At 46.1% G+C, this 23390-nt stretch overlaps 1 protein-coding gene across 1 annotated transcript in view; it reads left to right on the top strand.

Moving 5' to 3' along the window:
- Positions 1-23390, top strand: part of HCN4 (hyperpolarization activated cyclic nucleotide gated potassium channel 4) — a 109364-nt gene that overhangs the window by 50428 nt on the left and 35546 nt on the right. The window contains exon 4 of the mRNA XM_035131546.2: positions 21674-21835. Coding sequence (XP_034987437.1) covers positions 21674-21835 — 162 coding nt within the window. The remainder of the gene's footprint in view (positions 1-21673; positions 21836-23390) is intronic.

The raw sequence follows: 23390 nt of genomic DNA, 5'->3' as shown, positions 1-23390 counted from the left end.
CAGTGCGAGTAGAGTACTGCTGTGGTGGGAAGGTAAACGGCATTTCCATGCGCTCTGGTTTCCATCACCAGAAGTGGTTTAGTCCTGCTGGCCACATGACGCGGAAAGCTGTCTGCGGACAAACGCCGGTCCCAGCTCCTGCCAACCTAGCAGTTCAAAAGCACGTCAAAATGCAAGTAGATAAATAGGAACCGCTACAGCGGGAAGGTAAACGGCGTTTCCATGCGCTGCTCTGGTTTGCCAGAAGCGGCTTTGTCATGCTGGCCACATGACCTGGAAGCTGTACGCCGGCTCCCTCGGCCAATAATGCGAGATGAGCGCCGCAACCCCAAAGTCGGTCACGACTGGACCTAATGGTCAGGGGTCCCTTTACCTTTACCTATTCAGAATGGACCCATTGAAACAAATGAACCCAAATCACTTCCCACAGTAGGTCTACCTGGAATAGGACTAGCATTGAATACAACCTGTGTCAGGTGTGTGTGTGTGTGTTTGTTTTTGTTTTGAGTGGTCCAAGTCAGGTCTGTGTGCATGACATGATTCAGATTATTTTATTTGCATATTGTCATCAGACCATCACAAACCAGAGTTCAGCAGCCCGGAAGGAACAAATGATAGCATCCGTCAACCAAAACTCACGACAACATAAGCAAACTTCAAAATGCTGGATTTCCTTGGCAGACCACAACAGGCCCCTGTTAAAAGGAAAGGTTGCTTCTTCTTTTTCAACCAATGGGAAAAAAATGGAATATTAAAATAAGGTATGAGTTTGACCAAGCTGCGGGAGGCAGTGGAAGACAAGAGTGCCTGGCGTGCTCTAGAGTCCATGGCGTCACGAAGAGTCGGACACGACTAAACAACACCACCAACAAAATAAAAATAACTTATGCAAATCTAAATTATGTGCAAGCTAAAGGAATAAAATTAGAGAACAAACTTACAATTCTGAATCTCCATGGCAAGGCACAGCATTCTCTCTCTAGGATTTTCTCCTCTCGTCAGTTATGACAGAGAAATGTGTACCGTAGTCTTCTCAGTTGTATATTTAGCTTGTTTACCCAGTGATTTGGGGTGGGGAATTGCAGGCTTAGGGCTCAAATTTGGCCCTCCAGTGATCTCTGTCTGGCCCTTGGAACTCTCCCCAGACCACACCCCTCGCCGGCCCTGCTTCTCACCCTGAGTGTTTTTGCCTGGCTGGAATGTGTCCTTGAATGTTCCTTGCTTCTCTGGATGGAGGAAAGATGTGTGGCTGTGTGTGTGCATGTGTAGCCTAATATACTCAGGTAAAATTCACACCTGTTGCTCTGCCCACTTTTGTCTTTGGCCCCACCCACAACTGGCATGTGGCCCTCAGAAAGTTTGCCCTGGACGGAGTGCGGCCCTTGAACTGGGAAAGGTTCTTCACTCCTGCAGCAGATAAATGACAGGCTCCTGGGCAGACCTGTCTCCATCTCTTCCTAAGCCTTCTGTCGACTACTTGCCTCTCATCTCATTATATAAAGAACTGCGCACAACCGTATGTACACCGTCCTGGGCTCAGTTTAAACCTCAAGGACAGGTACATTCAGACGGCAGCATATGCCTGAAGCTTTATTCTAAAAGAGCTGAATTTCTTAGAGTTGGCCAGGTTTTAGTAAAAGGCCATTCTGTGTCTCAGCTTCTGCTAATCCTTAAAATAACACCATAGTGCAAAAGGAATATAAGGGAAATTCCTATACAATCATGCTCTTATTGATATAGTGGACGACATGGGAATGAAGATATTTACCTGGAAAGGAATATATATTATAAACTGCCCCGTGATCCTCAGATGAAGGGCAGGTATGAATAATAATAATAATAATAATAATAGTTGTTCCTGGAGGTGGCGCCATCATCAGAGCTTGCATGCTTCTGAATGTACACACCATATATTTAAAGCACATTCCAACCCCTCGCCCCATAAAACCCCCCTGGGAACTGTAGTTTACCCTTATAAATCCCAGCACCCTTAACAAAACTACTGTTCCCAGGATTCATTTAGGCGAATAGGGTTTAAATGTGCTTTGGTGTGTACACAGTCCCGGTTGCAGGGAATCACAAACAGGACAGTACAAAGTACAAAAGATGTTTATTTGGCTTTACGCCCATCATAAAACACAACACAACAAAATAAATCAAATAAAACAGCGGACTCGTCCAAGCCACAAATAATATAACACAATTCACAGCTCACAAGGACAAATATTAACAATTCAAAAGGAAAAGTTTAAGATTATGATTAAAAATTTAGGCACTACGCTAAAATCAATATCTGATGTCATTATAGAAAATTCTTATAACTATAAATAATCAGCTAACATTCCATTCCGTCTCTTGTACGAGAGGACAGCTGTTAGGAATTTAGCAACCTGTAGAGTAATATAAGGATCCACATCTTGAAGAACCCAGGCAAGCTGTAGGTCAACTGGTTTGTCAGCCATAGGCTGGATTATGGAGTTTAGTATACTGTACTAACATGAGCCGAACTGTACAAAGGGCAGATAAACGTAACATGATGTAGAGATTCAGATGTTACTGCGCTCACCTCTGGGCAGGTGAGCAGAAAGGATGACCTACTGATGACTTCAGCACCTAAAGTCATGGATTCTCCCTCTAAGGAGACCACCTTCAACCCATCATTCCCTCCCTTACTGACATTCAAGCATGAGGGTTACCGGAACCTGTCACACATGAGCAGGAAGGATTAGCAGGCTTGGGGGAACGCCAATGTTTGCAGAAATACTAAAATGTTTATGGGGAGGGGCTAAGGAAAGAATAGTTGGGACTGAGCATGCTTAGTGGCCGTGGAATGATGACTGGTTCCCACCCACCCCCCACCCCGGAGGAATGGAAAATGGTATTGCCTTACCCACATGTGCCCACACAACTGCTTCCATTGGCAGTATTGGCACTACTGAAGGTGACACATAGTTAGTACCCATTTCACAGTTCTAAAAACTCAATAATTCAGTGCTACCCTTTGGAACTCCCTGCCTATTGAGATCAAGCAGACACCTTCACTGTATTCTTTCAGCACCTGCAAAAAAACATTCTTGTTTAGACAAGCCTAACCAGATGCTTAGAAAGTTGAGGTGGTTTTAATCTGTTTCAGTATTTTAACTTTTGTATGTTTTAAAGTAGGCGCGTGAATTTGTTGCTTCATCTTCTTGTAAACCCTCCTAGAAGTATTTCTCTGTGTTTTTACAATCAAGCGCCGCATAAATTTCATGGAATAAATAAAACCAGGAAGGCAAGGGAATGACTGGGATCCTGAACACAAAAAACTTCTGCACCGCACCATTTTGTCGCTGGTTGTCATTTTATAGTTTCAATATATGTTAAGGATCTGGCCCTTAGGGGTCAGTTAACTGATGGCTGTTGAATTTGCTGCCAATATTCTTTATTATCCTGCACTATTGATGGTTTCCTGGTGGGTTCTTAGTGGTTTCTGAGGGGTTTCCTCTTGCAGGGTCAATATGCTCTTTGTTAATTCTGTATTGATTTCCATTGACTTTTAATTTAATTTTGTTTACCCACCTTGGATCTCATTTATAAGAGCAAGGCAGGAAATAAGTTGAGAGAGGGAGAAATCCAGGGAGTGTGGACAGCTCAGCTGGTTAGACTTAGAGCAGGGTGCCAATAAAGCCAAGGTTGCAGGTTCGATCCCCATATGGGACAGCTGTCAGGAAGTTCTTCCTAATGTTTAGGTGGAATCTTCTTTCTTGTAGTTTGAATCCATTGCTCCGTGTCCGCTTCTCTGGAGCAGCAGAAAACAACCTTTCTCCCTCCTCTATATGACATCCTTTTATATATTTGAACATGGCTATCATATCTTCCCTTAACCTTCTCTTCTCCAGGCTAAACATACCCAGCTCCCTAAGCCGTTCCTCATAAGGCATTGTTTCCAGGCCTTTGACCATTTTGGTTGTCCTCTTCTGGACACGTTCCAGCTTGTCAGTATCCTTCTTGAACTGTGGTGGGCAAGAGTGCCTTTCAAAAATAAATAAATAAAATAGGAAGACTATGTGAGTAGCTTACAAGCTTCAGCCTGGCAGGATCCAGGTCCAAATTATTGCATACTGTTGGGATGGGGGAAGTTCTGCCCTCCTCCCCTCTCCCAATTAAACTCCATCTCTAGGCTGAGTGGTTGGAGGGAGCCTAGAGGAAGAATCACCTGTGACATTGCCAGGGGCTGCCCCTCGGTCTCAGGTTTGGGCCCTGGAATCTCAGGATCTGGAATGCAGTTTGGGGTGAGAGCGTTGAAAATGTTCAGCTTCTTTAAAAAATAATAATACATGTTTCAGTCTGTTGAAAACTCGCCAAAAGACATCCTTCCTTACTGTTTTTGGCTTCTGATGGAGATAGCTTACTAAGAAGCCAATTTGTCTGGAAGAAAACTGGACCTGCAAGGAAAGTCTGGAGTGTGCTTCTGTCTCACAATTTGCCACCATGCCCTTTCCCCAGGATATTCCATTCCACTCCCCGTCCTTCTGCAATTTTCCTGCTGGCGCCCAACAGTCACTAAATATTCTGTGTCTGCCGAGGATGCCCTAGTGCCGTGCCAAAACAGTTATTCAACTTCTTTAACATTTTCTTCCCTTGTGAAAGAGGTTCTTCTTTTTCTGCCTCACAGTACAGTGGTACCTCGGATTAAGAATTTAATTCGTTCTGGAGGTCCGCTCTTAACCTGAAACTGTTCTTAACCTGAGGTACCACTTTAGCTAATGGGGCCTCCTTCTGCCGCCGCGCCGCCGCTAGCTACGCAATTTCTGTTCTCATCCTGAATCAAAGTTCTTAACCCGAGGGACTATTTCTGGGTTAGCGGAGTTTGTAACTTGAAGTGTCTGTAACCCACTGTACTTTAGAATTGCTCTGGAACTTCAGTGGACGTGGGGTTGAGTTACCTTGCCGTTGTGAAGATGGCAGAGGTTGGTTTGTACATTTTTATTTCCATTAAGCATTTCTCTAGTGCTTCGCAGTTCCCACAGCTTCCCCCACTTCCTGATTCACCATGGAGGACTTATTGGAAGTACAACAGCACAGGACCATTCAGTTAGTAACTTAAAGGGTTATGTTTGTTGTTGGTCTGGGTTGTTTGGTGATTCTATTCAGTTGGACGTTAGCTGTCAGTGGGGGAAAGGGTTGATGTTTGACAATTGAAGGAGTTGGTAGGAAAAGTGTTTCTGAATGAGGTTTGCCTCATTATGTGTGGTTGCATATTTTTTCCCTGCTCTCATCTAGGCCTGTAAATAAGGTTCTCCTCAAGTTATATACTGTTTTTGTTCAGTTTACCTCAGCAAAGTATTGCCAGTTTATTTTCTTGCTGGACTCCTTTTGCTTTATTCTGGCCACTCTCCTAACAGGAATTACATCATGAAGTCTTCCGCTGGGCTTTACCTAAAGTGTGAGAAGCTGGGGAGGCTGGCTACCAAGAAATTGAGATTGATGCACTTGCTAGTTGTTTTTAAGGAAAGTTCTTTTTTTTACCCTTAAAACAAACAAACAATCAAAAAACAGTTCTGCACTGTTTTATTTAGAAGTTTAAAAAGGCACATTACAGAGAACCGAATGAAGAGCATGCCTCCCCGGTTTTCTGTGATTAGAATGAAGTCCTGCTGAGGACATCGTGCGCTTTTCAGGAAGCGCAGATGCCCAGAAAGGTTGCAGTATGCAGGCCACTGGAGAGATGATTTATACAGGGTAAAAGGCAGGGAGATCAACAGCAGGTGGCGCCAGTGGCAATAACAGGCGGAGCTAATTCTGGCTGTGGCACCTTCCTCCTTTTCGCAGTTATACAAGTAATCCTGGTTCTGTTGTGCCCATCTTCCCCCCTAGTCAGCTCTACAAGGGCAACTGAAAGCAAGGACTAGTTTGCTATTTGTGTATAGATGTCCGCACTGGGGTAGCAGAGAACCTCTGTGCATGTGCACAAATCAGAGGGCTTCCTTTCCCGAAAGCTCAGTTACTCCCTTTGCAAGCCTAGCTCTGTTTCTTCAGGGATGAAGTTGGTGCACTTTGCACATGATCAGTGATGCTCTTTAACTTACATATGCCCCCTATGTTTCCCGGATTGAGCCCTTAACTGGATGTGGCCCTGGCATGTGTGGGCATGCAAAGCTTGCCCATGAAATCACTTGAGGCGCTGCTGTACCCTGTCCAACTTGCTCGGAGACAGTCTGCTTTTGGATACCAGTTGTTGGGAATGGCAACTGGAGGGAGAGCTAAATAAAAAAATTACTTCAGTAGCACCTTAAAGATACGCCAAAGGATAAATGGACATAAATCTGACATCAGGAACCACAAGACAGAGAAACCAGTAGGAGAACACTTCAATCTCCCAGGACATTCTATACAAGATCTCAAAGCAGCTGTTTTATTACAGAAAAATTTCAGGAACAGACTGGAAAGAGAAGTTGCTGAATTGGAACTCATTACCAAGCTTAAAACCATGGAGCCACCTGGGATGAACAAAGACATTGGATTCTTATCTCATTATGCATGATCAAGCTTTCTTTAGCGACTCAGCCCTTGCTTTTCCCCCGCAGGACCAATTGCAGTCATCAGCAGTCGTTAACAGCCATCTACAGGTTTACCACTCCCATCAGCCCATCACCCATTCCCACCCACCCCCCACCCTCTGTATATACATAAGGGTCTGACTTCTGTTTCAAGTGTATCTGAAGAAGTCTGCATGCACACGAAAGCTCATACCAAAATAAAAACTTAGGTGGTCTTTAAGGTGCTACTGAAGGGATTTTTTTATTTTGCTTCGACTCAAACCAACACGGCTACCTACCTGTAACTAGAGGGAGAGCTGTTGTCCTCTTTTCCCATTGGAGCAACTGGCTGGCCATTGTGAGAACAGGATGGTCCTTGGGCTTGATCCTGCACGGCTCGTCTTTACACTGTTGGGTCAAGCTGGGATGCTGCCCGATAAAAGGCCAGGAACTAGCTGCGCACATCGGCCCCTGCGGCGTGTGGTGCTCTTAATGAGAGCAGTTGGCTCAAATGAGCCATTGCCAATGGACGTGGCATTTGCCGCCACGCAGCAGGAGCACAACAAACATCTGCTCCATCTTTTGTGTCTTCTCTGGCAGCTGGGCAGAGCATGAGCTGAGCTGAATCAGCCTCAGTGTGCAAGAGCATCCTTTGATGGAGAGCCCTTCCCCACATCTGTGACTAGCTGCCAGGCAACCTGCGAAGGTGCCTCCTTGTGTCCATGGTGCATCAATGACTGCTAGAGTAGGCAATGGGTGTGTTAGCCTTCATTCATGTTTCCTGTTTCCATTACAATCTACAGGGCATTTAATTCTTCAGGATCTGCTGTTTCTGAGTTCAAGTCAGTCTGGAATCGCTTCCCTTGCTCTCCACCCCCACAGTGAAGTTAATTACACTTATTTGGCTGCTGTTTCCAAACACTATCTGATTTCACTTTATGCTAGCAAAATGTTTTGCGGCTGTTGTGTCGTATCTGGCTACTAACAGCAAGCTCATTTGTCGATCCTTATGCAGCCAAAATGCCACTGTGTACTCATAAGAGGGAGGTATTGGTAGGCACTGGGGAACCGCGAGGTTTGCAGGAGTAGTATAAAACATCTTTAGGAAATAAATCCCGAAGGGGGATAATGGTAAACAGTCCAGTGGGAGCTGAGCATGCTCAGGTAGCCACAGAATGTTGAGTATCCCTTTTGGAGAGGGCAACAGAAAACCAGGTGTGGAAAGGAATATCCTGAAAGAAGACAGGGCTGGCTGGCTAGAACTCTGAACAAAAGCACTTTGTTGCCCTTCGTACAATTGTATGGTCAACATTCAGGACTTTGTACATTGAGGAATCACTGATGGATATAAGAAGGCAGCCATTTCCACTCGGAGCTATATTAGTCACAGCCAGCACTGTTTCCCTTCTGGTGCAGTTCAGCTTCTGCCGCTCATCTCCTTGTTCTCTGATTAATGCAAGTTATGTAGCTATTTACGTCACTTACATTCATTTCACTGCAAAGAAAATGTAAAAAAACAAAACAATGTAAAAAAGAAAGTCCTTCATGAATTGCATAAAGAGTGCTGATCGTATTTGCTTGGCTAATTTCTATTTCTGACCGCAGATGAGAATGTGGACTGCAGCAATTTTTCTTTCTCATAGGAATTTTCCGGCATCTGTAGTCAGAGAGTAGTTGTGAGGACCAATAGCAGTTGCATGAGATCATGAATATTCAGATCTCACCCTTGCCTGAAATTGGATCTGGATCAGTACTAAAACACTTCCCCCACCCCAAGCAAATCCAAGTATCACAAGTTCAATGCACTTCAGCTCTGGAGCTTAGAGTAAGGAAAGGCAAGACACAATTAGCCGGTTTTCTCCATCCAGCCTTTTTTTTTTCCTCCTGGTGGGAGCCGAAATGAATTTGAAATGCAAACTCTTACTTCTCACATTTTTTGCAAGCCTCAAATGCAAGCAAACAAGCAAATGAATGTCATTCAGATTTTGGAATGTGAACTTTAAAAGTCTTGAATTCTTGACACCACCAATCACTGCTTTGTATAATCACACATAATCCATAAATCTGTCATTGGAGAATAAAAAGAGACCCCCCTGTAAAATTTAACCATTATACCAACGTGGTATAATGGTTAAATGTTAGACTGGTGAAACCTCCTGGGTTCAGATTTGCAGGATGCTTAGGCCAGGCCTCAGGAACCTCAATGGGTTGCTGTGACAATGGAATGAGGGGGGTCTATGGACCACCCTGAGCACCTTAGAGGATGGGTGGGATGCAAATCTAATCTTGATAGAGAACTATTGTTTTCAACAATCAGCAAGGTAAGAAGTAAGATTTGGACTGACTGGACAATTAAGGCACCTAAGTTGTGGCTAATAAACAGCTGTTCCAGAAAGCCGCTGGCACTATGTATTAATTGACCCATCTACTGTATGCTATCGAGAAAGAGAGAGAGAGAAATCAAGCACATTTATACAATTTACAGTGGGTACCATAAAAGGCACCAGCAGGCATATATATGGCTGCAGGTTGGCAACCTCTGGAATAGTCTCTTAAGATTATAACCATCTTCCTGAGTTTTGCCTGTATCTCAAATATTATCCAGCTTTAGGACTTTTCTGATCATCTCTTTTCAAATGTGATTTTTTTTTTTGCAAAAGATCTATACTGCCAGCATCAAGGAAAGAAATAGATAATGGCAGTGAACAGTATCAGTCGATACTAAAATTACATTCCCAAAACAAGTACAAAATGTACCGGTAATCAGAGGATCAGTTTAATACATCAACGTAGCTAGATTACCAGTCAAGGAAAGCCTGGGTGAACAGAGGAATTTCAAGCATTTGCCTAATTTCCAGCGCCTGGTGTTCATTAAGAGTGCATTCCAAAGGGCAAGAACCACCACACTAAAAGCCCTTATTTTAGCGGACATTAGACAGATATCAGAAGCATGCTAAGAATGTCTCACCTGAGGATTGAAGTGACCAGGCAGGGCCAGTTGTTCCCAGAGCCCTTAAGTTCGGCAGGCCACCCTCCTCTAAGCAGTTGCTTATAGGAAGAGACCTCAACACCCCTGTGCTGTTTCTCCTTAGTTAAAGGGCAAACTACTCAGATGTCCTCTCAGCAGTGGTGGAGCTTCATGCTCCAGCACTGGGGAGCAGAGAACAGGCAGGGGCGGGGCTAGCGCATGTCCCGGGGGCATGGCGTGCCGCCCTTAGGGGTGTGGCGCCCAGCAGTCCTTCCTCTGCCAGTGCCTCTCAGAAGTAAGTACCTCTGAGTTTATTTGGATTTGTTGTTGTTTAGTCGTTTAGTCGTGTCCGACTCTTCGTGACCCCATGGACCATAGCACGCCAGGCACTCCTGTCTTGCACTGCCTCCCGTAGTTTGGTCAAACTCATGTTCGTAGCTTCGAGAACACTGTCCAACCATCTTGTCCTCTGTCGTCCCCTTCTCCTAGTGCCCTCAATCTTTCCCAACATCAGGGTCTTTTCCAAGGATTCTTCTCTTCTCATGAGGTGGCCAAAGTATTTGGATTTACTCCCAGGTAATTGGGCGCAGGATTTCTGTAACTAAAATGTGCACATTTTCTAAAATACACCTCCCCAAGGTGGGGAAACGCCATACCCTCCAACATTTCTCCGATGAAAACAGGGACACCCCATTCCATAATGATAATTTTACTATTTATACCCCACATATCTTATTGGGTTGGAAGCTGCACTCTGGGCAACTTCCAACATATATAAACACATAATAAAACATTAAACATTTTAAAAAGCATCCCTATACAGGATTGGACCCAGGTGGCGCTGTGGTTAAACCACTGAGCCTAGGGCTTGCTGATCAGAAGGTCGGCGGTTCGAATCCCTGTGACGGGGTGAGCTCCCGTCGCTTGGTCCCAGTTCCTGCCAACCTAGCAGTTCGAAAGCATGTCAAAATTCAAGTAGATAAATAGGAACCGCTACAGCGGGAAGGTAATCGGCGTTTCCATGTGCTGCTCTGGTTTGCCAGAAGCGGCTTTGTCATGCTGGCCACATGACCTGGAAGCTATACGCTGGCTCCCTCGGCCAATAATGTGAGATGAGCGCACAACCCTAGAGTCGGTCACGACTGGACCTAATAGTCAGGGGTCCCTTTACCTTTATACAGGATTACCTACAGATGGCTCTGGGATTGGATGACTCCATCCCCTCCAATAATTCCCCAATGAAAACAGTGACATCCTAAGGAAAAGCGGGACATTCCAGGATGAAATCAGAAACTGGGATGGCTTCTCTAAATCAGGGATGTCCCTGGAAAACAGGGACATTTGGAGGGTCTGACATGTGTGTAATAGAGTCTGGGTGATCTGATAGTTTGATTTGTCCAGCTCTGTTGGTGGGGTATGAAGACCATGTCTTGATTATACCAAGCTGTCAGCCCTAGCTAGAGCCCAGCTTGGGCCGTCTAAGCTCTGAAGAAGGAACTTTCCCAAAGACATTTTAAAAGGAGAAAAGAAGCTACTTTCTAAATACCCCATCTGTGCAATTGAATATGCTTCATTGCCACCCCTTTTCCTTTCCACCGCACCACTCCAAGGCTCAATACCGCCACCTGTGATCTCTCCTATAAGGCCAGTATCCACATAACGTGCCACAAACTTCTTGAACTTGCCCTCTGAAGTGTCAGCAATGCAAATGCACATTCTCCTTTGACCCTTGGTATTCTGTCCTACTCTGGGCGGAAGGACCTCAGGGTCCCAGAGGAGATGGAGTGCTCTAAAAGGAACCTTATCGCAAAGTGCTTTTCTCTTATCTTTCGTCTCCAGACATGTACGTGTCACTAGACAGGACCAGTCTGGGCTGTCAGCGTTTGTCTTTTTTGACTCATCATTATCACTCAATGTGGGAACTTGCTCTATGTAGCAAGTCTTATTGCTAGGTGAGCATTGTCTACACAATGTGAACATGATGTCCTCCAGGTGCTGTTGGACTACAACTCCCCTCACCCCTGGCTCTTGGCTGTGCTGGCTGAGGCTGATGGGAGCTGGAGTATAATGCAGTGGCGTAGCAAGGGGGCCTAGGGGGCGGTCCGCCCCGGGTGCCACCCTGGAGGGGGGTGACACTTGGCGCCCTCGCAACCCCTCGCAACTCCCAAGCCGAGCCCCACCACCCGGCAAAAAGCCTTGCTCAGCGGCTGGCTGCTCACTCATTTGCTTGGCACACACTTTGCTTCTTCCTGCTGGGGCGGAGGTGAGGGGCAGACCAGGGAGGGGCCGCCGAGCGGGCTTTTTACCAGGAGGCTGGAGGCTCCGCTTTGGAGTCACGGAGAGCGTGTGCTACCCCTCTACGTAGCGCGCATGCTACATAACGATGCTGTGCGTGCGTGCTACAAACGACGCCCCACCCCTGGGTGCACGGCAATTTGCTGCTCCGGGTGATGCAGTAACTTCCTACACCGCTGGTCCAATGATATATGGAGGGCACTACATGGGCTACCCCAGTTGTGGAGGAAGAAAAATCCCTTTAATAGATGACGAGGAAAGAGAGGAATCAGAGAGAAATGGCCACCAGAACCATCAGGCCTTTGGGTGATGATGTGATGATCCCATGTAGGGATGGGCTAATCGGCCAATTTCGGTTTCTCTCCATTTCTCGTTTTTCCAGCCTTTAGTTCACTTCTCCGGATTTCCATGTCAGTTTGTGATTTTCCTTTTTAATCCTCATGACTATTCATCAGCTTTTCGGTGGGAATTTCTTCCTATAGACACGTGGTTGTATGCAATTTTGCCAAATATACAGTCAAACCTCAGTTGTTGAACATAATCTGTTCCAGAAGCCCGTTCGACTTCCAAAATGTTCAACCACTGAGGCGCGGCTTCCAATTGGCTGCAAGAGCCTCCTGCACTCAAGCGGAAGCCGCGTTGGATGTTCGGCTTCTGAAAAGCGTTCGAAAACCGGAGCACTTACTTCCTGGTTTTCAGCGTTTGGGAGCTGAAATGTTCCAAAAGAAGGTGTTCGAGAACCAAGGTTTGACTGTACGCATTTCTGCAGAGCAGTGCTGCCTGATATTAATGCGTGCATGCTCCCTAAAATATGCATCTTTGCACACATGTCTTGGCTGGAGAGTTGCATCTCAAAATTAAGAGAAAGGCTAATTTTGAAGGATGACTGTGTTTTGGTTCACCTGCTGTCTCAGAAAGTGCTTCAAGTTTCTTCCCCATCCCTATCCCCATGTAGACTTCTGTTCTTTTTATTTTCCTTCCATATGAACTGGGCAGGTGTGAAGACCATGCCCGAAGCACACTATTGCCATTGCCCTGAGTTTCTCTTATTATTTGGCTGTAGCTTTTCTACTGTTACCAAATCTATCAATAGCTCCTCTTCCTTACTTATGCCAGTTGGCAGGCCTGCTGTGCTCAGGGGCTCTTCTTTTGGCAGAGAGAGAGAGAGAGAGAGAGACGCAGGGGAGAGGGGAGGGAGGTTGAGCCCATCTGCCCTGGTTAATTGACAATTGGCAGAGGGCATGGCAAGGGACAGCAGTGGTTAGAAGGGAGACATCTGTGCCAGCTGGGACTGTTGGCGGCAGCAGTATTGCGGGAGGGGGGGGGAGAGAGAAACAAGCCAGGCAGAGCAATACTAGGAAGCAGCTTGGGATGTGGGTGGCTGTATTGCTCTTTGCCAATACTCTACAAATGTGACACTCCAGGAGACTACTTCAGGAGTGGACCCTCCACATCTTCACAAATAAAAACAAGGCAGGGTGTCATGCCAAGGATTTCATGCCCTTCCATTATACCTGGTCAGAGGCTCATCCTCCTCAAATTTCTTCATTGCTTTTCCTTTCTTTCCCCCCCCTTTTCTTTTCTTTTCTTTTTACAAAAGAGTCTCAAAACTATTTTCAAAGAATTACATTATACAAAGAGTGGGCGCGGAGAGGACCTCCTTTTTATATTATTACTGGATGAGTACTTTTAAGATCCCTCTTTCTTGGATCTTGTTTTCGTCTCTGACTTTTAACTGCTTTTTCATGTTGTGTGTATTGTGTGGATTTGCGAGTGTCTTCGAGGCATTTTCTTTGTTGAAAGGGTCAAATAAATGCATTAAATAACAAGAGAAACCGCAGCAGCAACAAGCAGAACAATGAAAGTGTACGTAATGGTCAGGTACTTGTGCAGCATAACACATGTTTAGGCCTGGGCAATGAGGGGCAAACCGCGATGGCGGCTTCACTCAGCGGTGTATCGCAGGCGAAACCACCACTGCTGGCAGTTTCACCAGCAATATATCACTGAGTGAAGCCGATATCGCAATCTGCTCCTCATATCTCCCAGGCCTAGTAACTAGCAGAAATAATTCTTGGCAGCCAAGTTCAGACACATTTACCGATCCCTGCATATAATTGTTATCACCAGCACCCAGTCAGCAAGGGATAAAAAAAGCTGCAACTGGAAGCAGAGGTACTCAGGACCAGCGGTTTCTCTAGTGATATACCACCGAGTGAAGCTGCCACCCCACTCTGCCCTCATACAGCTTGTTCCTCCCTCCGAGGGGCACACGGCTGCCCTTGTCTCAGCCGAGAAGTTTTACAGAGCCCCTGACCTGCCACCAGAGTGTACGCCAGTATAGCTTCTTCATCTTGAGCAGACAAAAAGCTCACAGCAATCCTGCTTGAGAGCCAGTGTGGTGTAGTGGTTAAGAGCGGCAGACTCGTAATCTGGGGAACCGGGTTCGTGTCTCCGCTCCTCCACATGCAGCTGCTGGGTGACCTTGGGCTAGTCACACTTCTCTGAAGTCTCTCAGCCTCACTCATCTCACAGAGTGTTTGTTGTGGGGGAGGAAGGGAAAGGAGAATGTTAGCTGCTTTGAGACTCCTTAAGGGGGAGTGATAAAGCAGGATATCAAATCCAAACTACTCTTCTTCTTTCTGAGGTTTGCTCTAATAGTAGGAGGTGCTTCTTGTTATAGTTAAAATCAAAATGATGATCTCTGGCGATCCTATGGCTGCCCTGTTTTGTTTGAATGGAGGACCCAGGAACTTCCCCTTCTACTTTCAGTTACTGCTTTTAAAGCAGGGGCGGGAGAAGCTTGGCACATTTTGTACCACCTTGTGATATTTCAGTGTGGTCTATTAATGTTATAAATATTAAATTTAAGATGCTGGGCTTCAGCTCCCACCAACTCTGACCATTGGCTGGCTTGGCTGGGACTGGTGGGAGCTGGAAGGGTCCCACAGGTTAGCCACCTCATGTTCTGACAGTGTGTGTGTGTGTGTGTGTGTGTGTGTGTGTATATATATATATATATATATATAGTTTCTATTTCATAGAATCGTAGAATTGCAGAACTGGAAGGGACTCTGTGGGTCATCTAGTCCAACCACCTGCAATGCAGGAATCCCAGCTATCTATTCTGTCTGTCCATATTTTCATTATTTAAAACAGCCCTAAAAGATCAGCAGCAATTGTCTTCTCTTTAAGGGCTTCTGCTGCCATCATTTTTTAAAATAATAAAAAAAGAGTAGATAATCAGCAGAGATTATGCTCTTGTATAATCAAACTGTGTCTCTCCCCCCTTCTTGGTGTGTGTGTGTGTGTGTGTGTGTGTGTGTGTGTGTGTGTGTGTAATTCTCAGCCTATAACAAATGCGTATGAAAACAAGTTTTCCCCTGGCCTATATATATGCATGTATATATATGAGCTACTAAAACATACACACCCGCCAATCCGGAAGCTTGTAAATGGCAGATTATTCCGACTGCTGTCTCCCGAAGCTCGCCTGCATTCATTGTGGAAGGCTTTTGAGCAGCTGCCTTGATGCTCCCTCCTATTAAAGAAAGGAAAATAACCCAGCAGAGTTTAATCCAGCCTTGGTAACAGATTACACTCTAAACTGCATGCAGACTACCTTAGATCTACATACTACGATTTATGTAAGATTCTTCTATGTATGCAATAGAAAATGGATTTGACAGCATTTTTCTCACTTCACACGAACGTTCCTTTCTGGTTTCTTTTACTTTCTTTCATTTTTTAAAAAATAGAGAAAAACAAGTGTGAAGACTCTCAAGCTATTTAGCAAGTGGATTAAATCAGCCTATTTTGTTGGGCGGTTAAGTTCCCATTTGTCACAATGAAAGGAACTAGAAGAAGGATGTGCCAGAAATATTTACCTATTCCTTTATTTTGTGCAAGCAAAGAATTTTGCAAAATATTTTGGTCAGTTTTCCGTGCACCAAATGAAACAAGACCCACTTCCTTACATACACACACACACACACACACACACACACACACACACACACACACACACACCTGGATGCTAATGGGATGGCTGTGCAGAGCCCTGCGCCCTGGCCTTCTGTGACCAGTGATTGTACCTTACCTGGGCCAACACAGGGAACATGCTTTGGAAGCAGACCCCTGCAGTCTTCCTGTCTTACGCCCCACCTTCTGAAACCCTGATTGCTCCAGGTGATCTGAATCTTCCAACATTCAGCTGCATTGGATGCCCAATGAGATCTAGAAGGAAAACATTTCTCCGTCCGCCATCTCTACACCTTGCATAATTTTAAATACCGGTACTTCTGTCATGTCACCGGTGAGATATAACACTGGTCTCCAGGACTTAGGTCTTGGACCCCTTTGAAATAATAAAGTATGGGCAAAGTTGATGAAGCAGCAATATTTTATTGAAAATAAACACTTGCAAGTGGGTGACCTGAAAAGGCAGGCACACACTTTCTTATCAAAAACATGAATATATAAACCCTTTTCCTGAGTGCAAGTCCCTCCTTTGCCGCCCACTAGGAAGGGGTGTTCAAAGTTCACACCTATCGTGTCCTCGTATTGCAATGTGAAATCCAACCCCCACTCTCTCTTTCACCCCCCAAAGCCCCTTATTTTTCCCATTCCCCAAAGTCCCTTATTTGGTCTAGCCTCTGTCCCCTTACATAATGTTTTAGCCAGAAGGTAGCCATTCAGCTACCTGTTTTGCAAAAAGGCCCTGGCCACGGTTGCTAAAGATACACTCTATTTCTTCAGAAATTTGCAACAACTTATCTTTCTCAAGGGACGTGGGTGGCGCTGTGGGTTAAACCACAGAGCCTAGGGTTTGCTGATCAGAAGGACAGTGGTTCGAATCTCCATGACAGGGTGAGCTCCCGTTGCTTGATCCCTGCTCCTGCCAACCTAGCAGTTTGAAAGCACGAAGTGCAAGTAGATAAATAGGTACCGCTCCGACGGGAAGGTAAACGCCATTTCTGTGTGCTGCTCTGGTTTGCCAGAAGCGGCTTTGTCATGCTGGCCACATGACCTGGAAGCTGTACGCCGGCTCCCTCGGCCAATAATGCAAGATGAGCGCCGCAACCCCAGAGTCGTCCACAACTGGACCTAATGGTCAGGGGTCCCTTTACCTTTACCTTTATCTTTCTCAAAAAGTCCCACCTTCATGATTTCTAAAGAAACAATACCCTATAGAACATTTGACCACAGATAGTTTGAAATATGCTAGCAACAGCCACCCAGACCCTTGGCTACAATATTTCCTATAGCCTTACGCACCCTAGCTGCAATTTTCTTAAAGCCCTACAATTTTTATGATTAATAAAAGCATTTTCCTCTTCTGCAGGAGCAAACTGAAAAGACTACATATCCATTTCACACATCACCTCTTACTCAGCTTATCTCTAAACTTAAAAGTCCCAAATTTTGCAACCTTTCCACATAGAGCCTAAAGGATAGCTCAGCTGGTAGAGGCTCAGGACTCTGAATCTGAGGGCCATGGGTATGAGCCTCACATTGGGTGAAAGATCCTGCATTGCAGGGGGTTGAACTAGATGACCCTCATGTCCCTTCCAAATCTATTATTCTCGATAGGTGATTTGTTCCATCCCCTTGATCATTTTGATTGCTGAACTGTTGTCAATTCTACAGCATCTTTTGTGACGTGAGCCAGCCAGAACTGCACACAGTATTCCAAATGCAATTGCACCATATATTTGTGTAATGACATTATGGCAGTTTTATTTTTCTTACGATCCCTAGCATGAAATTTGCCTTTCCCCCCAGCTGCTGCACACTGGGTGGGTGTCTTCCTCGAGCTACATACTGTGAACCTAAAACCTTGTCCCTGGTCTGTCACTGCCAGTTCAAACCCCATCATAGCTGTCAAGTTCTCCCTTTTTTTAAAGGGAATTCCCTTATGCTGAATAGGCTTCCTTGCAAGAAAAGGGAAAACTTGACAGCTATGGACCCCATGAGCTTATAGTTGAAATTAAGATTCCCCCGCCCCAGCATATACACGCAATTGCATTCACTATTTTACTGCCCATTCCCTCAATTTGGAGAGGTCCTTCCAGAGGGCTTTGCAAACCCTTTTTGTTTTAACAACCCTTGACCTGAGCAACATAGTATCATCAGCAAACTTGGCCACCTCACTGCTCACTCCTAACTCTAGATCAGGCATCCCCAAACTCAGCCCTCCAGATGTTTTGGGACTACAACTCCCATCATCCCTACCTAACAGGACCAGTGGTCAGGGATGATGGGAGTTGTAGTCCCAAAACATCTGGAGGGCCAAGTTTGGGGATGCCTGATCTAGATCATGTGTAGGCAAACTAAGGCTCAATCGCCTTCGCCTTCTCAATTGCCGGATCCAGCCCAATCGCCTTCTCAATCCGGCCCACGGACGGCCCGGGAATCAGTATGTTTTTACATGAGTAGAGTGTGTCCTTTTATTTAAAATCCATCTCTGGGTTATTTGTGGGGCATAGGTATTTGTTCATCCCCCCCCTCCAAAATATAGTCCGGCCCCCCACAAGGTCCGAGGGACAGTGGATCGGCCCCCTGCTGGAAAAGTTTACTGACCCCTGTTCTAGATCATGGGTTTTGTGAAATTATAGCACAACTAGACTGGATTTCTCTCCCGCCTCCAGTCCCTGTGGCTCTGTCATTAGAGGTGAATTGGAGGAGCATCTCTCTTTTTGCCTAGTGGATTCCAATCACTTGAGCAAAGAGAGTGCCTGGCAACTGCTTGAGACCAGCTGGGTTGTCTGTGCAAATAAATCAACATTTCCCCAATACATCCACACACTCTGCAGCTTGAGTCTCTTCCCCGTTAGTCATCCAGCCTGCCTAGGAGGTTCCCGCCATCCCGCTTCGCTTACGGCAGGGAAACACAGCTGTCATGTCAGGATGCCCGTGTCTCAAGAGGATGCAACGGGGTCGCACTCTGGGAATCCCCTCCACTACCTCCCTTGGCTCTCCCTTGGCTAGACAGGGAAAAGCATCGTGGGACGAGCCCATTTCATTTATGTTTGAAAGGGTCGCAGAGGAATGAATGCCTCTACTGTGCGCCAGGGCCTTATTTGCTAAGGAAGGTTGTCGCAGCTGAACTAGGCAGCAGTGCCAGTGGCTGTTGGGACTGGTAGGGCAGAAGGCAGAGAGGCCAACAGTAGGTGGCGCCAGAGTCCATGACAGGCAGATCCAACTCAGTCTACTTGTGGCCCCCTTCCAACTCTATGATTCTAGGATTCTACTCTTGCCTCCATTCTGCCCCTGCTACTGAGTTCTTCAATGGGGAACATTTAGGACTAAGGGAGAGGAAGGTGACAGGCAGGGCAACCCGATGAAGTGATTGTACTGTAAGTAAGAAGGCAGGCAGGTGGGTCCTGGCTGGGGAAAGACTGAGGTTGGTGGGGCAGAAGTTGCTGGACTACTGTCAAGGACTGGGCAGAGGAGGAATGGTGGAGACCACCTCCCGATCCTGACTCCTCCAGGGAGGAGGAAGAGGAAGACAGCGTAGATTTACAACAGGGGTTTGAGGAAGGTCACAGCTCAGAGGCAGATGAGGGGGAAAGCTGGGAAATAATGGGAGAGAAGGAGGCAGGACTGGAATGGCAGCTGACTGACACTGTGTCTTTAGAAAGCATCCCAGACCCTCCATCTCCCAGAACCCGGTGAGCCATAAAAGTAGGAGAGCAAAGAGCTCAAAGACAGAGGGCATGTAGCAGCACCTGTAGAAGTGATGAATGAGGAACTGGGAGAGATGGGGGTGGAGTTTCACTCGGTCAATGCCACTATCCAAGAGGCTGAGTTCTATAGCCTCTCTCTGTAACATTGAAATAAAAAAGGACGGTAAGAAACTTTTCCTTGTCTTTATATTTTCCTGGGCCACCAGCCAGGAGCCGCTGACAGCATCCTGGCAACTACATAGGTAATTGGCCAGAGCTTTTCTTATGTTCCTATGATATTAATACAACTAAGCTAAACTCATTTAACAGTTTAAGGCTAGACTGGAGGAAGAATAATGTCCAACAAAGAAGTAAAATGGTACTCTACAAAACTGGTGTTCCACAGGAGCACACAAAGTGATCCTGTTGTGCCTGACATTTACCAATGACTCTCTTCCTGGGAGGGTTCTGTGAGGGAACAATAGCTTCCAGCATTCTTTAGGGGAAGCTATGTGCTTTCATTGTGCCTTCAATGTACAGTGTCTATGCAGCCTTAGATTGTGGCTCCTCACGAGCCTTGAGCACAAATGCCACGAGGCAATAGAGGCAAACATATCAAAAATCCAAAGTGTTCCGGAGCCCGATATGATCTGTTTAAATGATGTGTGCTTGTGTATATCCTGCCATTTTAAAATGTAAAAAATAAGCCAAACACGTTCTAAATATTTCTATTATTTTCCCTTTAGCAGACAAAATTTGAATGGTTACCCTATGGAGGGCATAAAACAAGTTATAGAAACCCCCAAGATCAGCAGCAGCATGGCATAGTGGTTAGAGTGTTGGAATAGGACCAAATCCTCACTCAGCCATGATACTCACTGGGTGACCTTTGGCTGGCCACCATCTCTCAGTCTAACCCAGTGTTTCCCAACCTTGTGCCTCCAGATGTTTTGGGACTACAACTCCCATCATCCCTAGCTAGCAAGACCAGTGGTCAGGAATGATGGGAATTGTAGTCCGAAAACAGCTGGAGGCACAAGGTTGGGAAACACTGGTCTAACCTACCTCTCAGGGTTGTTGTGGGGGCAAAATGGAGAAAGGTGACCATTCACCCCACCTTGAGCTCCTTGGAGGAAAGGTGGGATAGAAATGCATTAATAAATAAAACCAAATACAATAAATAGGTGAGTACCCATTAGGTACCCCCACCCCCTGAATCAGAGAACTGGACAGATTTTGGACAGTTGTGCTTAGTTGAATGCATGCATGTTAACTCCTAGGAATTCCAGGAGAGTGTTTTGTCTAGAATCCCGAATCATGCATTTTGCATGACTCATCTTGAAATCATTGTCATCCCCTCTTGAATTTCTGCTTGTTCATGAACACTTCATTCTCTCACAGGAGGCAGTAAAGCCGGAATGTGTTAACAGGTTGGGAGATGATCTGTGAAGCACACCCAGGCTGCACATAAGAATTGAAGATGAATCCCCCCATATGGGGGGAGGGGAGTGCTTGGCAGGGGAGGTGGGTGGAATATGAATGGAGAGAGGCATTGCATTGCTAAACATCAGATTGTGTTTGGTGTCTGCTTCGTTAGTTATTCGTAGCTTCCCTTTTTGCTTCTGCTGCAATTGGAACCATGGCTGTGGGAGGTCACATGCAATGGGGAATATGGTTATATATTATTGTTAGAATCATAAAATTCCCAAGTTGGAAGGGACCCCAAGATTCATCTAGGTCAACCCTGCAATGCAAGATTCACAGCTAAAGAATCCCTGGCAGGTGGCCATTCAAATTCTGTTTAAAAACATCCAGTCCACCATCTTTTAAGGTAGTCTTTAGCCATACTGGAACTAGGGCTTCTGGGAATTGCAGTCCAAAAACTTCTGAGTTCTCAAGCAAGAGTGGGGAACCTACTGCCTTTAAAATGTTGTTGGACTACCCCCTGGCCGTTGGCTGTACTGGGGCTGCAGACCAACAACACCTGGAGAGCTACAGGTTTCCCATCTCGGCTCTAGAACGTAGAGGATGTAAGGTAAGAATAAGTAGGGCAACTATGAGCTAAGAAAGGGCATTAAACGTCCATGTGATGACAGCAAAGAGGATGAATCCATCTTGGGTGGCATGGCCTCATGTGTTGCTCCCATCTCCAGCACATGCATTTTCTGTCTCTTTGTACTTGTTTGGTAACCCTCTCCCCCTCCCTCTGCATTGGCCTCTCCTAGATCTTCCACATGACCTATGACCTGGCAAGTGCCGTGGTGCGGATCGTGAACTTGATCGGCATGATGCTGCTGCTGTGTCACTGGGACGGCTGCCTCCAGTTTCTGGTGCCAATGCTCCAGGACTTCCCTGACGACTGTTGGGTTTCGCTGAATCGCATGGTGGTAAGTTGTCCGGGCCTGCCTGGGTTCCTCCATGCTGCCTGGGAAGCACACGTCTGACTGGCAATGTAGCTCCTTCACTTGGGCTGTTGCATGCCTTGACCTCGGCTCGGCTTGTTTTAAAGTCTTGGACCCTGCCTTTCAATCACATGGTTCCCAAGGCAGCTTACAATGGGTTGCAGCGATGCAAAAACAAACACACGCTAACAACCGCCCAGTGGTCCTTGTATCCCTGATGCTAAGCGCCCTCCTTCTTCTTGCTTCTGCAATCCCAGGAAGTCCACCTCCAGGATTTGGAAGCCCATCAGACATGGCACTCTTAGCAAGCCCCCTCTAGTTTGAAGAAGTTGGCCATGCACACTTGAGAATTCTCTCAGGCTGCATTTCATCTTCTTGGACACTCTGTGCAAAGTGGAAATAACAACAACAACAACAACAATTGTAGCCTGCCCATCTGACTAGGTTGCCCCAGCCATTCTTGGCAGTGTACAGTATATTTAAAAACATACTAAAACATTAAAGCTTAAAAAGCTTCCCTATACAGGGCTGCCTTCAAATCTCCCCTAAAATATATATAATTACTCATCTCCTTGACATCTGATGGGAGGGCATTCCACAGGGTGGGTGCCACTGCTGAGAAGACCCTCTGCCTGGTTCCCTGTAGCTTTACTTCTTGCAGTGTGGGAACCACCAAAAGGCCCTTGGTGCTGGACCTCAGTGTCCAGGCTGAACAATGGGGGTGGTGACGCTCCTTCAGGTATACTGAGCTGAGAGTCGGCCCTCCATCCTCAGGTCACCTGGCAACAGAAGCAGAGTTATTTCCAGCAGCTGTGTCTTCTATGCCTCAGTAGGCTGGGCCAAACTGGTTTTCCCTTTTCCCTAGCCTCCTTCCTTGGATGAAAGGAGTCCCACCTCCCCATGGTTCTTGTTCCTCTGATTGGTGGCAGAAACTGGGGTGCCCTCCCTCCACATTTAGACTCTCCTAAATTCCTGCAGTAAAGGGGAACTCATTTATGCATTGTACATAGAAGCCCAACCCCACTCTGTGTCAAAACCCAATCAAAATATGGGTTGAGTTGTTGGCATGCAGACGCCAAGGTCAAGCTCTCAGCTCCCCTTGCAATTGCTCATGTTCCCACAAGGACCCCTACCTTACACGCACATGGAGAACCCTAGCTATAGAGCAGGGATGGGGAGCCTGTGGCCCTTCAGATGTTGTGGGACTACAACTCCCATCATCCCTGACCATTGGCCTTACTGGGCTAGGGCTGACAGGAGTTGGGGTCTAACTGCATTGGGAGAACCACAGGTCTTCCTTCCCTGTTCTTGAGCATAAGGGAGGTAAGAGAAGACTAACTAGGGCAAAAACTAACAAAGAAAGGTGTCCAAGTGATCAAAGCACTGGACGCACACAGACACGCACACAGACACAAAGAGGTTGAATCTAAATTTGTAATCTAAAAAAAGAATGGGCTAGATCAGGGCATGATCACAGCCTAAAAATACCTCCATGTTAGCTTATTGGAGGGAAGAGGCTATTTGGAGCTGCTGTAAATGG

This window comes from Zootoca vivipara, chromosome 14, assembly GCF_963506605.1.
Source record: "Zootoca vivipara chromosome 14, rZooViv1.1, whole genome shotgun sequence".
NCBI classification, from domain to species: Eukaryota; Metazoa; Chordata; class Lepidosauria; order Squamata; family Lacertidae; genus Zootoca; species Zootoca vivipara.
This window is presented reverse-complemented; position numbering and strand designations above follow the sequence as displayed.